Source organism: Saccopteryx bilineata, chromosome 2, assembly GCF_036850765.1.
Source record: "Saccopteryx bilineata isolate mSacBil1 chromosome 2, mSacBil1_pri_phased_curated, whole genome shotgun sequence".
In the NCBI taxonomy this organism is placed as follows: Eukaryota; Metazoa; Chordata; class Mammalia; order Chiroptera; family Emballonuridae; genus Saccopteryx; species Saccopteryx bilineata.
The window spans coordinates 200,888,302-200,901,924 of NC_089491.1; the positions used below are offsets into that span (position 1 = coordinate 200,888,302).

The following is a 13,623-nucleotide window of genomic DNA, read 5'->3' on the forward strand; positions in this document are numbered from 1 at the left end:
AAGCACAATAGACAATGAACAATAGAGAACTTCATACATACATACGAATCTTCAACTGTTTTATTTTATTGTCTAACTTCTCTGCACTGAATTTGGGTGGATATGTTCCTCTTATGCTGTTGTATAAATAAGGTGACCAACTTTTTTACAATGAAAAGGAGGACAAAAATAAATAGAAGAAAACAATATCGTAAATAAAAGAAACATTTTATTCATCGCAACAATAATACACTATATGATAAATGCATAATAAAAACATTTGTAATATTTTATATTGTAATTATGCTTACATGCCTATTTTTAATAATTATAAGAAAAAAGTACTCATTTAGATACAAACATGTCACAACACACGCAATGGATCAACTCTGCATTGATCGAATACAGACACTTACAGAAGAGTCTTCCAATATCAAAAAGGAGGACATGTAGGAGGACACTTTTGGAGGGAAGCCGGAACTTACAAAAGAAGGACTGTCCTCCCTAAAGGAGGACGATTGGTCATCTTAAAATTGATAATATTGATAATCCTTTAAAAAAGACAGGGACATTTTTATACTTAATATTTGAAATAGATGCAGGCTGTTTCCAAGATGTAGCACTAGGATTAAAAAATATATATATATGATGAACTAAATTCATTTCTTTAAGGACTTTTAGTAGAGAATGCATGGTCCACAAGCTCTTTTATTGGGTCAATCAATATTTAATATTCAGGGCCTAACAGGATGCAAACTCTGGATTTTCCCACGAAGAATTAGAAAGTAAAACCCACTTCCTCATATTTTGGGCGTATGGAAAGAAAACCAGTGAGCCTTCTCCACGCTCTATCCAGAAACACACAGGAGCGCCCCTGAGGGAACGAATAAGACTGCTCCCGGGTCCGTGACGTCACCGGAAGTGGCTGTCTGTGCCACTCCAGGGCCCACCCCACGTGCCCCGCGCCCGGAGGCAAAGCAAAGGTGAACATGCACCCGCTTCCGTTCTGGGTCGCCATTTCTGTCGGTTGCAGGTTCCCACTCGTAATCGCTGGGACAATGAGCTCTGACTACCATCAGAGCTGGCGCGGCGATGGCGGGCCCCGCAGCTCCGGCGGCGGCTCCGGAGGGGTCCGGGGAGGGAGCCGAGGCTCCGGAGGCGGCGGCGGCGGCGGCGGAGGGGGTGGTCGCGGAGGCCGAGGCCGGCATCCTGGGCACCTGAAGGGCCGCGACATCGGCCTGTGGTACGCGAAGAAACAGGGCCAGAAGAACAGGGAAGCCGAGAGGCAGGAGGTAATCGGAGAACCGATAGTGCAAGGGCAGGAGACAGGATAGCTTTTCTTTTCTCCCCCTCCGCCTCTGACTTTTTCTTTGCTTTGTTTCCTAACGTACTTTTTAACTGATGTGCTTTGTGAAATGCACGTGCAGCACAAAGGTGTTGTGTTGAAGCTCCGTGTAGAAGACATTCTATGGCGTTAGCCCTGCGCGTCTGACCAGAAGCAGTTAGAATTTCTGTGGGCCGAGTGTATGCTTTGCCTAAGGACGCGAGAACTGTGGGCAAAACAAATGTTAACTTCAAGTTCCGACCGAAATCAGCTGTACTGGGGTATCACTGCCATAGGATCTCTGGCCAGCCTTTCTCTTAGAATCATTGTGGTCACTTTTTTCAAGATGTTGGCCTGATGAGCTCTAAACTAGCGACCTTGTACATTAGATAACAGGTTTGCAGGAAACAAAAGCTGCCAAGCACTATTTTGAATGTACATCTTCAGAGGAATAGTCCGGCTTTCATTTTTAGTATTAAAGCAGTCACAAACCCACAGTAAAGTTCCAGGAACTCTTTATCAGGTTATTTACCCGTTTCACACATGATTTGAAGAAATATGATGGTCACAGTCTAGTTGGGAAAATAAGACTTGAAGGGATGAAAAGTTAAATAAATCAGGAATAATTGTTCATTATTTCCACCAGAAACCAGGTGTACAATGGATCATTATGAATGGAACGTGATTTCCAACTTCTCCCCAAATTTCAATTTCAGTAAATGTCACTACCATTTATTGGCTAGCTAAGGTCAAAATGGGATTTATCTCTGATTTTTCTCATTTCAGCCAGTTTATCTGTTCTGCCTTCTTAATATATCCCAATTCAAATCACAGCAATTACCATAGGTCAAACTACTATTTTCTTTTCAGTTTCTGGCCTCCTGACGGGTCTTCTAGCTTCCACTAGTCCTTTTTAGAGCCACATACAGTGATCTTTTGAAGGCAAAATGTAGTTCAACTCCTTTTCTAGGTCACAATTTGAGATTAGACTGTGACTTCTGTCTCAGTCTAATATATTTTAGTGGCATCCTAACATGTTTTCCAGGAATCTTGGTCATCTGGCTCCAATATAACAGGTTTTCCTCTGTGTACCTATCTTTTTGAGCCTAGTCTTCAATCTGATGTAATTAGGGCTTTCATAAACATGCTGTTATTTTTGCTTTTTTCTTAACAATTCTCATACTGTTCTACTCTCAAATATCTTTCTCCAGTTTTTCAGTCTAAATATGCGTATTGTTTAATATTTGGCTCGTCCTACCTCTTTGACTACTTTCAGCCAGATTTGAGTGCTTCCTAATTAGAATTTTCATTACTTTTACTTTTTAAGTAATCTCTGTGTTTACCAAGTGAATGCATTCTAATGATGCACTCTTAAGTTCTTTCAACAAATATTTATTGAGGATCTAGTATGTTTAAGATAGTATCTTAGGCATTGTGTTAATATAGATACAGTTCCTACCCTATAGAGATTATGGTGTAGTAGGGGCCATAGATGGTTAGAATACAATGTTCAAGTATTATCATAAGGAGAATGTGGACTGTCATCTAACTCAAACCAGAATGATTTTGGAAGATTTTCAAGAGGATATAACTCTTGACCTGAACCTTGAAAGAGAGTAAAATGTGTATATGTTTGGGATTTTCAGCATGTGCCACAACATAAAGGTCTGGAAGGACAAGGTCAAGGAACTGAAAGAATAAGAGCATGGTTGTGAGTGTGGTGAGATGAGGGCAGACGGTGGCTTTCAAAGTTGTTTGGCTACTTCACACAAAAAGCAGTATATTTTAAATTGCAAGCCAATACACAGAAATAAATAACTGAGAAAAATGATTCATAAAATACTTAATTACATTTTTCTAGGTTTTGTTGTTGTTTGTGCTTTTTTGCTCTTTTTTTTTAATTAATATTGGCTATGAGCCTTTAATTTTACAAAGAGCAATATTAAAAGCCCTAGGATAGAAAAATAAGCATGGCTTTAAAATTCATTGAATTTTCCCTAAGAACTCCATCAAGCCATTAAAGCATTTTAAGCAATAAAAAGAAAGAAAGGAAGAAAAGAAATGAGTGGCTTTGTGTTTAAATTATTGGAGACCAGTTAGAGTAGCGCTTGGAGGGATTAAGGTGAAAAATGACAGCTGGAATTAGGACAGCGGCAGTGGAGATGGAGAGAAGTGGACAGATTAATTTAGGAGGTAGACTCAACATGATTTTTATCTGGAGGGAAGGGGAAAATGACACTTTTATAACTATGTAAGGGACAGATGATGGAGGAAAAGGATGGAATCAGCTTAAAGACACTGAGTTTGCTGTTATAGGGCATGTAAGCAGTGATTTCAAGGAGGTAGAAGGCTGTGTTGATCTGATGCCTAGAAATCTAGTCTTCAGTTGAGCATTTATCAGTTTGCGGGCTTACGGATAGTACTTGGATAATGAAGAGTGGGGCATAGACCACTCTGTAGACCATTACTTCTCAAACTTGTGCATAGGAGTCACCCGGCATCTTGTTAGACTAGCACTGGGCTGGGTCAGAGAGCCTACTTTTCTAACAGGTTCCCAGATGATATCAGTGCTGCTGGTCTGCAGATCACTCAGGCTATATAGTGTAGAACAAGAAAATTTAAGTGACAGTCTGAGGAAGAAAAGCTTGCAAAAGAATCTAGGAAGAAGCAGCCAGACAGAAAAATAAGGAGATTGGTGATGTTTTGGAATCCAGGAGTATTTGTTTAGTTTAAGGGAGAAAACAGTATGTATACAAAGAGAAAGGAATGAATAGTGACAAACACTGTATAGATATCAGGCAAAGTCATAGCTCAGAATGTCTATTGGATTTAGCAACAAAGTCATTAGTATTAGTAATCTTGATAACCTTTTCTGTGGAGTGGAAATAATCAGATTGCAGTGGGATTGCTGGTGAGGGAGAGATGAAGAAATAGAGTGCTTTCAAGCAGTTTCACTATGAAGAGAAAGAAGAAAAATTGGGCAATAGCTGATAGAAATGGGAGAATTCAAGAAAGGATTTTTTTGGTTTCTTTTTCTAAAAGTGAAGAAATTTGACACTGCATGTACTGCCGGTGTGGAGTTGGTGGAGAGGGAACGTCTATCAGAGCAGACTGAATCATGCTGCTGTATAAACAGGGCCCAAATCCTAATGACTTATCACAACAAAGCTTTGTTTTTCCACTCATATTACTTGAACATTGGAGTTCATTTGAGAGTTTTCATTTTGAGAACAAGGTTACAGAGCCTCCACCCATTTAGAGCATAGCTGGCTTTGTTGGCATCCGGGAGGGAGCACAGTAAATTACCCTTGATTCTTGGAGATTGCCATATACACTTCTCTGGCCAATAAGTCATGGCCATGCTTAACACAGGTGTAGGAAAATGCTATTCTACCATATATCTAGGAAGAAGCAAACCAGAATATTGATCAACAACCTAATGGCTGCTAAAGAGGATGAGATTTAGGAAAGGAAGATAAATGTCAGTGGAAGGAGATAGCTCCGAGGAGGTGAAAGAAAATGAGCTACAGGGTTTAGGTGGAGAAATTAACCTTAAACAAATAAATGGACTCCTTCCATTTTAATAGAAAGGAGAACAACAAATGATGGGTTCTGATACTGGGAAGTTTAGGTTGGATTGCAAGCAGTTGAGGACTTTCCTTTGGTTTTTATTTTCTTTATGACTACTGTGAAATTGTCAGGGTGAACAGGCGGTGGTATTGGTGTATCACAGAATGGAGAAAATTTGAAATACACTGCTTACAAAAATTAGGGGGTATTTCAAAATGAATATAAACAGTCAGTGTGTGTCACTTTCATCCAGTTTCACATGCTTTGTTCCTCCCCACCAATATGTCACTTGCTACTCAATCACGATCATTGAGTTTGCATCTCATTTGCATAATTTAACAGCCTTCTTTAACTTGTCATTTGCTTTTGTGATGTTCTTGTTTAATAAAAAAAAATCAAATGCTTGCTTTTTATTGCTTCATACTCGTTTTGAAATAGCCTCTGTAGTTGCAGCTAATTAGAATCTGATAAGGTGGACACAGACAATATGATGGTCTCCTTTGCCAGAAATTCTATAACTAGAAGCAGAAAGAATATTTGAGGATGTCCTGGGGGAGGATAATAAAAACATCAATTCAAATTAAATAGTTGTGAACATAAAATGTGTGTGAGATTTTCCAGATGGAGTGAGATGAAGTGGAAAATGATGGCTCTGGAAGGTTAGAAGGGAGCTAGCTTACAATTCTCCATTACCTTATAGTCTCTGCACTTTTATTGTTTGGAGATCCTCATTAAAATTAATTTATAAAAAATGTAAATTGTATTTTAACTAAAAAGTATAAATTATGTGTTTTCGGGGGCTATTTCATCTTTCAATCATCATACCTTTTTGTGGATATCTTAAACTTGTAATAAGGTGAGGAGGTGAACCTTTCTTCTGCTAGTAGAGGTTAAAGCTTCAAAATGTGAAGTTCTAGTTGGCTTAAGAAATGCTTTAGTGTGAATGAGTTTTTGTTGGAAAGAAATTGCTCTTTTGGTAATCTCTTTGCCATTTTGAAAGTGACTGAAAGAAACAATGGCTTTGAGCCCTTGAGGTTGTTAGGGTATAAAAATTAAGGAACCTTTATTTGAGAAAGATTTTATGTCCTGGGGCTTCCTTCCCAGAGGAGTCTTTAATTAAAATACTACAGATTTTTACATTTCTTTTGGCGCTGGCTGGTTTGCACAGTGGATAGAGCATCAGCCTGGCTTGTGTACATCCCTGGTTTGATCCCCAATCAGGGCACACAGGAGAAGAGACCATCTGCTTCTCTTCCACTCCCCCTTTTCCCTCTCTCTCTCTTCCTCTCCTGTAGCCAGTGGCTTGATTGGTTCAAGCATTGGCCCCAGCTGCTGAGGATAGCTCCATTGATTTGAGCATCAGCCTCAGACAGGATTTGCCAGGTAGAGCCTGAACAGGGCACATGCAGGAGTCTGTCTATCACCCCTCCTCTCACTTAAAAAATAAATATAACTTTAATTATAAAATAAAGTCTCAAAAATAACTTCGAAGAAAAACTAATAAAAATTCATTGAAAAGGTATATGGAGTAGCATTGTAATCCCCATGTATAAGATGCACCTTAATTTTGGGGCCTGAAATTTGAAAAAAAAATGTATTACATAAAGTTATTGAACTCAAGTTTTATTCATAAAATTCAAACAACTCCTCATCACTGTCAAAACTCCCATCCATTGGCTTGTCCTCATCTGTGTCTGATGACAGATCACTGTCTTCATATATTGCCTCATCCTCAATTCCATCTATGGCGTTTGAAATGCCACACTTCTTATATGACTTGACAATCTCAATCTTGATATTATCCCAGGATCTTTTCACCCAGGTACAAACTTCTATAGTTGGTTTCTTCACCTTCCTGCTGGTGTCAAATTATCCCCAGAAGACTTCATCCATTGGTTCCATTCATCTCTCATGGCAGCTTTGAAGGGTTTGTTAAAGCTGACATCAAGTGTTTGGAGCTGGGATGTCAAGACTCCAGGTATGACGGCAAATTTTGTTTTCTGCTCTGCAGCAATCTTTGTGTTTTTTGTTATGTGTGCCCTGAACTGATCAAGCACCAATAGGGCAGGTTTGTGTAAGAGCCCACCTGGTCTCCTTCTCCAAACTTTCTGAAACCAGATCTTCATCCCACCCTGTTCCATCCAGCTCTTGTCATGAATGTGGACAATCACTCCTCAAGGAATGTCTTCTTTTGGCATTGTTTTGTGTTTGAAAATCAGCATAGGAGGCACCTTGGTTTCATCAGCACAACAAGCTAGAACAGCTGTATAATGGCTCTTTTCATGTCCACTTGTCTTCACAGTTATAGTTTTCACCCCCTTCTTATCAACAATTCTGTTATTGGGACATCAAAATGAAGGGGGACTTTGTCCATATTTGCATTCTGCCCCAACTCAAACTGATGTGTCTTCCGACACTGAAACAAATGAAATTCAAGGACCTTCTGCTCATAGCTTTCAGGCATCTTTTGGGCAAGTCTGCTGCGTGTACTCATGCTTAGTCCATTCTGTTTCATGAACCTGAAGCATCAATTGTGTCCTCCTTTGAAATCAGTAACTTCTTTTTCATCAGTAATTCTTGCCTCATGCTGAACCATCTTGTGGACACAGGAATTCCAATTGCCCTTTACTCTTCAATCCATATCTTCAATTCCCTCTCTAAATCAGGCCATTTTGCTGACTTGCCTCTCCTGGCCTTCTTCTACCGTGGTGTTACAATAGGGTTTCTTCTTCCTGTAGCCAGTCTCGGATTGATTTCTCAGTTGGAGGAGGGCCACACTTATGTTCAGAAGTGCCGGGGTCCAGCCCCGGGGGGAATCCAGGGGTCCCACAGAAGAGACGGCGTCGGCACGAATCGAGTGAGAGAGCTGAATTCTTTTCTTTCTCTTTATTCTCTTGTTAGCATTTACTGCCAGGCATCTCTGCCAAATGCTGGTCTAGCTTTCTTTTTATGCACACACACTAAGTTACAATCACATGGTATTTTGTTTCACTATGGTTACATATTTCCAGATAACAGTTAATTCATATCTATAAGCTATGAATTAGGTGGTAAGTCATTCAAAGTACAGATATACAATAGCAATAATAATATTGGTACAAACTTCTAAAAGATTAGTACTAATTAATAACTCTACTTTACTGTTGTTGTGAGTCAAGGGCGCGGAGAGAGAGATTAACAGACAAAATCATCAAGGACTAGCAAAGGACCACCACTTGCCCAGGCAAATGGCCTTGAGTTCATGCAGTGTCCTAATTTTTCTCACAAGACTTCAAAAGGCTTGCTTATTAAGAAACTGGCGTAGCATCAAGAGTAAATTTTGCTTAAAGATACATAGAGTGCACCTGCAAGATAGCTTAGTAACAACACAACATCAGAAGGCATTAATTGCTGTTGCTGCTATGGATCCCACCACATTCCTTTCCTTATTCTTGGAAAATACAAAAATCTCATGAGAATGTTTTACTGAGAAAAAGCCCAGCAACTGCCTTCAGTCACAAAACAAGTCTCTTAACAAAACATTCTTTACTTGCCGGCTGTGCTCCTATCCAAGGCTATGCAACGGGCCACTCCACTACACCTTACCTAAGATTCTATTGTCTATAGTCAAATTTTATTTATTTACTATATTTATACTAAGATTCTATTGTCTAGTCAAATTTTATATATTTACTATATTCATACACTAGTTCTAACTTTATTCTTCTCAGAGTGTTCCACCACCTGTAGGTCAGGTATGCAAGAAGAAAGGAAAGTTTCTCTATTCTACCACATGAAAAAGCTAGGGAGGAAAAGTGATGAATTAAGTGAAGGCTGAAAGGTGCTCTGTGTATAGTTACTATTTCCTACCTATTCATAAGTCACAATCTATTCTTTCTAACATGATTAATAAGAAGAAATTCTCCTACAAACTTAACCCTTTACGAGGGATATCATAGCCAGCCTCTTATGTTTATGAGCCCAGTTCAAGGGGCTTACAGGTTTTTCTGTGGAACTTACACCTTCTGTCTCATTTCCAAAGAAATTACTACGAATCTACAGGGAAAGCACGGTACTATTATCCCTGTGCCATAAATAATAGCACACACCCAGAAAAGGGGGGATATAAGGCCAGATTAATTCAAAAAGGTCAAAGGGGGGAGTATCGTTGTGCCTTTCCTTTGCGGTGACTTTGTCAACCCGCAGCCATTGGTCTTCACTGCGGTGACTTTGTCAACCAGCAGCCGTTGGTCTTCTCTGCTGTGACTTTGTCAATCAGCAGTTTTTGATCTTCTGCTGTGACCTTGTCAGCCAGCAGTTGTGGGTCTTCTCCTGCTGTGACCTTGTCAGCCAGTAGTTGTGGATCTTCTCTGCTGTGACCTTGTCAGCCAGCAGTCGTTGATCGGCTCCCGACACAGCAGCACGATTTCCATTCACTTTTGCAAACTGGATCACTTTTAACTTGAATTCAGCACTGTAGGAAAATCTTTTCTGAGCCATTGTTGGGCAGAACTTGGCAAAATGTAACCTACCATAATATACCGGTAACAAGTGTGAAACAATAAGTGCAAAGACAGGCAGCATAAAACGATAAATTCAAGTAAAAAAATCTACAAACACTGTATAAGACGCACCCAGTTTTTAGACCCCAAATATTTCGGAAAAGGTTGCATCTTATACATGAGGAAATATGGTTAATGTTAATATAGGCCAAAGTCATTAAAGAATTTAAAGCATAGTGCAAAAGTGTTCTGATCCTCTGTGTTGGAGGTGTCCAAGACCACTCTCAGGTTCTGTGATTCACTAGGAGGAATCACAAAACTGAAAAGTTGGTAAGTTCACAGTGACAGTTCTTTTTTGTTTTGTTTTGTTTTCATAGCAAATTATTATAGATTGAAATTAGCAAAGATAAATGTGCATAGGTCAAAATCCAAGACAAACTAGGTGCAAGCTTCCAGTCTTAGTGGAGAAGACATACCTTATACAAGAAAAGATACTAGTTTAGTCCAATATCTAAACTATTTTACAATGATTTCTGTTCAGCACAGTTAAGAAAAACAGACAAAATTTTGGGCTTAAGTGTCAATAACTAGGTTAGGCTGCATTTTGCAATTTTCTAAGGCTTTTTTATTAACCATAGTTTTATAGTATGGAAATTTTTAATTATATGAGCATAATTATGCTTTTAGTTGACTCTTTAGTAAGTTATCAGCAAAGTCTTCTGGAATTCCCCAAAGATCTCATTGTATTCTTTCTGTGCATATGTTTATTTCCTTAAAGAGAATAATGGTTTTAACATAAATGTCATGCGTGCTCATTGTAAAAGATGGATTCACCCTTTATCTGTTTTTTGACAGATTTCTGTGGAGCATCTGCCATGTCCCAAAAATATCTAGAAGAAATATTGCAAAAAGTGTAGAATATAAAGTGAATAAATTAAAGAAAGTAGTACAAAAACAAGATCCTACTGTACATTTTCTGCAACTCACTTTTTCATTTAATATCCTGGCCATCTTTCCTGTCTGCACACTTAACAGAAATCTAACCACTCCTTCAACTAATGGGTTTATTTATAATTCAACTGATTATAATTTGCAGTTATAAAAGAACAGTTTTTAAAAGTTCTTTTTCTACACTGTACAGTGTAACTGGTATCTTTCATGTATTCGCTCAATAAAATAATATACTGTTCACAAAAATTAGAGGATATTTTATCGCTTCATATTCAATTTGAAATATCCCCTAATTTTTGTGAGCAGCATATTTTATTTGGGGTGTGTGTGTGTGAATAATCCTTACTCTATGAGAAAACTGCATCATTTGCTATATTGGATCATCATTTTCATGAACACTGATCATTTATTTTCTCTGAGCTTAGACTTCTTCCCAATTTATTTCTCTTTTTAGTGTAAGCTTTAAAATGCCCTTAATATGATTGTTGCAACCAAAATAGTATTTGTAGTTTTTATCTAAATTTTTAAAGCAGTATTGAGTTTCATTAACTTTAATTATGGATATCTAAAAATTTTAAATAGGTAACAAAATCATAAAATGTGAGAGTAGGAGGAAAGGGAACCAAAGTTTTAGGAAGGAACATGAATATACTTTTTTTTCCCCAGTTTAATATAACTTAGGTCTAGGTATTGGAATTGGGCATGAGGAGAAGTGTGGAGTGGCTCTAACGTTCTTCAGTATGTTTTTGAACATGTATTTGCCTGTATATTTTTATGAGATAATTTTGTATATGCCTTCTCATGTTGATGAGGATGCTTCTTCTTTGCACAAAATAGAGAGCTGTGGTACACATGGATGAACATCGAGAAGAGCAAATTGTGCAGCTACTACATTCTGTCCAAGCTAAGAATGAGACAGATTCGGAAGCACAAATATCCTGGTTTGCTCCTGAAGATCACAGGTAAGACAAAAGGTAGTCTTTTAAAAAGTGGTCAAAGAGTGACACTTCTTTCATAGCAATGGCTAGAAAAACATGATAGAAATAACATCTTTTCATTAATAAGTGACATTTAGCCTTGAAGTAATATTTTTTTTAAATGCAGATGGAACAGATTTGATAAAAGGTAAAAAAAAAAAGATAGCCGGCCTATTCATTCTTATAAGAAAAGTTAGTGATAGGAATAGTCTTATCTGCATATGAGATTTATTAAGTTATTTATTTTTCTTTCTACCCATCATCTACATACTTCCAAAGTTCTCCTGCAGGGAAGATCTGCAATAAGTCAAATTGTTCTGTTTTAAAAATATCAAACAAACTGCATCATTTAGAAAAAATTAGTAGTTTTTCTGAGACTGTAATGTAGCATCCCATTTATAGCTTAGAAAGGGTGGCAGGCAGAAATGAAGTCATAAAATAAATCAAACCCTATTTAAAGAATGCTAAGTCATTGCGGTGGAGAATGACATGTGGAATTTTTAAATTTTAATTATCACAAGGAATAATTGTACTTCTATTAATAGGGAGGAAAATTTTTAATTCATTTTAAGAATCTTAAGTGTTTTCATAATTCCTCTAAGAGAAAAGAATGGAAGCTTTTGATTTTGGTGATACTTGAAATAATGTATTATTTTGTTTAAGGACTTGATTGGTTATTTAGACCTTTATTACCATTTTTTTATTTTGTCAAAATAGATATGGTACTGAAGCTCCTGCTGAGAACAAACCAAACTCAGAGAAGAAATTTGAGGATCACAAAAAAAAAGTGATAAATCAAGAGAAGAGGAAATTTAGAATTAGGGACAAATATATTGACCGAGATTCTGAGTACCTCTTGCAAGAAAATGAACCAGATACAATTTTAGATCAACAGTTATTGGAAGATTTACAAAAGAAAAAGACTGACCTTCGATATATTGAAATGCAGGTAATGGGAATGCAAGATGTGGAAAAACTCTTGTCTCCTCAAACTTGATAAAAATGTATTTATGGTTAGAGGTAGTTGCATGGTATAGATCAGTGAGATTCCTCAACAGGCCTTCCTCTGGGAACTTTTCTCCCTTTTAAAGTAGAGAAAAGCAACAGGAATAAAATTACATATAACCTACAGTGGTGAGGATAAATATTTGAAGATGGTAACGCAATGAAACTTTTCTAGACCAGTTCAGGGAGATGATGTCAGGTGAATTAATCCAGTGCCTGCCTTTTACAGGTGATAACATTAAATCTCTGAAAAGTCATGATGTGTTTATGTTCAATATTATAAAGACAGGAGTGTGACTGGAACTGAAATTGTCCGAAATTTTTTTTCCTGTTTTCTTTCCTTGCTAGGAAAGATAGTTTAAGGTGACTTCCTGTTAACGCATGAAACTGTATGCTTTGTGGATGTTCTAGAGATAGATATCATAAAACGTCCACATGTGTGTGTGCTTTTCTTTAAGGTGAAAATTCTGAGGGCCGTATCTTTAATATGCAAATACTACTGTTTTAAGGAAAGGCAAAATATCACATCTCCTGTATGAAAGAAAACAACATTGACTGTTGTTGATTAAGATTAGATATCCTGATTAGAACAGATGAACTGAAGTTGTCCAGGGGCCAAATTGTATAGCTTTTTGATGTCGAGTGAAAATATAGGGATAGAGAAGATTTCAAGATGAATTAATGCAGAATGTGGCTGAGAGCAGAGTTTCTTTTATTGCCTTAGGAGCAAGAAGAGTAAGGTGCTATCTCTGTTTACTTTGTATGGAGAACAGAACTCACATATTGTTACTAGTAATTGAGGTAGTTTAGAGAAAGTTAGAAAAACTGTGAGAAACAAAAACAGGTGGTGGTCTTCTATCATGCAGTTACTGTTGTAAAAACTCTTTACATGTATTAATTACCTCATTTAAACTTCCCAGCAACTCTGTATGAGATTATACATGTCTGTTAAAGATGAGGAAAAAGAGGACTAGGTTAAATGACCTAAGGTTGCATAGCCAGTAACAGAATGAGGTAGAAAATTCAGATGTGTTTAAGAGTTCAACTCTTTAATCCTTTCTGGTAATATGCCATGTTTTATTTTATGATTTATTTAATAAACATTAGTTTTCCACTTGCTAGATGCCTGTCATTGTATTGTGTTTCCCAAAGGCTGATAAGACATTCCTTGTCCTCAGACAGCTTATAATCTCATTATCCCATCTCAGGGTTCCAGCTAGAAATTAGGAAATAATTTCTAATTTTTTGTCTACCTTGGGGAAGAATATTGCTTTGTACCTATCCCTTCAGCAGCATTTGCATGTACAAAAAGTAAATTAGTGCTAGTTTAATGGGA

At 37.5% G+C, this 13,623-nt stretch overlaps 1 protein-coding gene across 1 annotated transcript in view; it reads left to right on the plus strand.

Moving 5' to 3' along the window:
• Positions 1-952: 952 nt before the first annotated feature.
• Positions 953-13,623, plus strand: part of DHX36 (DEAH-box helicase 36) — a 68,381-nt gene continuing 55,710 nt past the window's right edge. Inside the window, exons 1-3 of the mRNA XM_066259057.1 lie at positions 953-1,271; positions 11,143-11,267; positions 12,000-12,231. Coding sequence (XP_066115154.1) covers positions 969-1,271; positions 11,143-11,267; positions 12,000-12,231 — 660 coding nt within the window. The 5' untranslated portion in view covers positions 953-968. The remainder of the gene's footprint in view (positions 1,272-11,142; positions 11,268-11,999; positions 12,232-13,623) is intronic.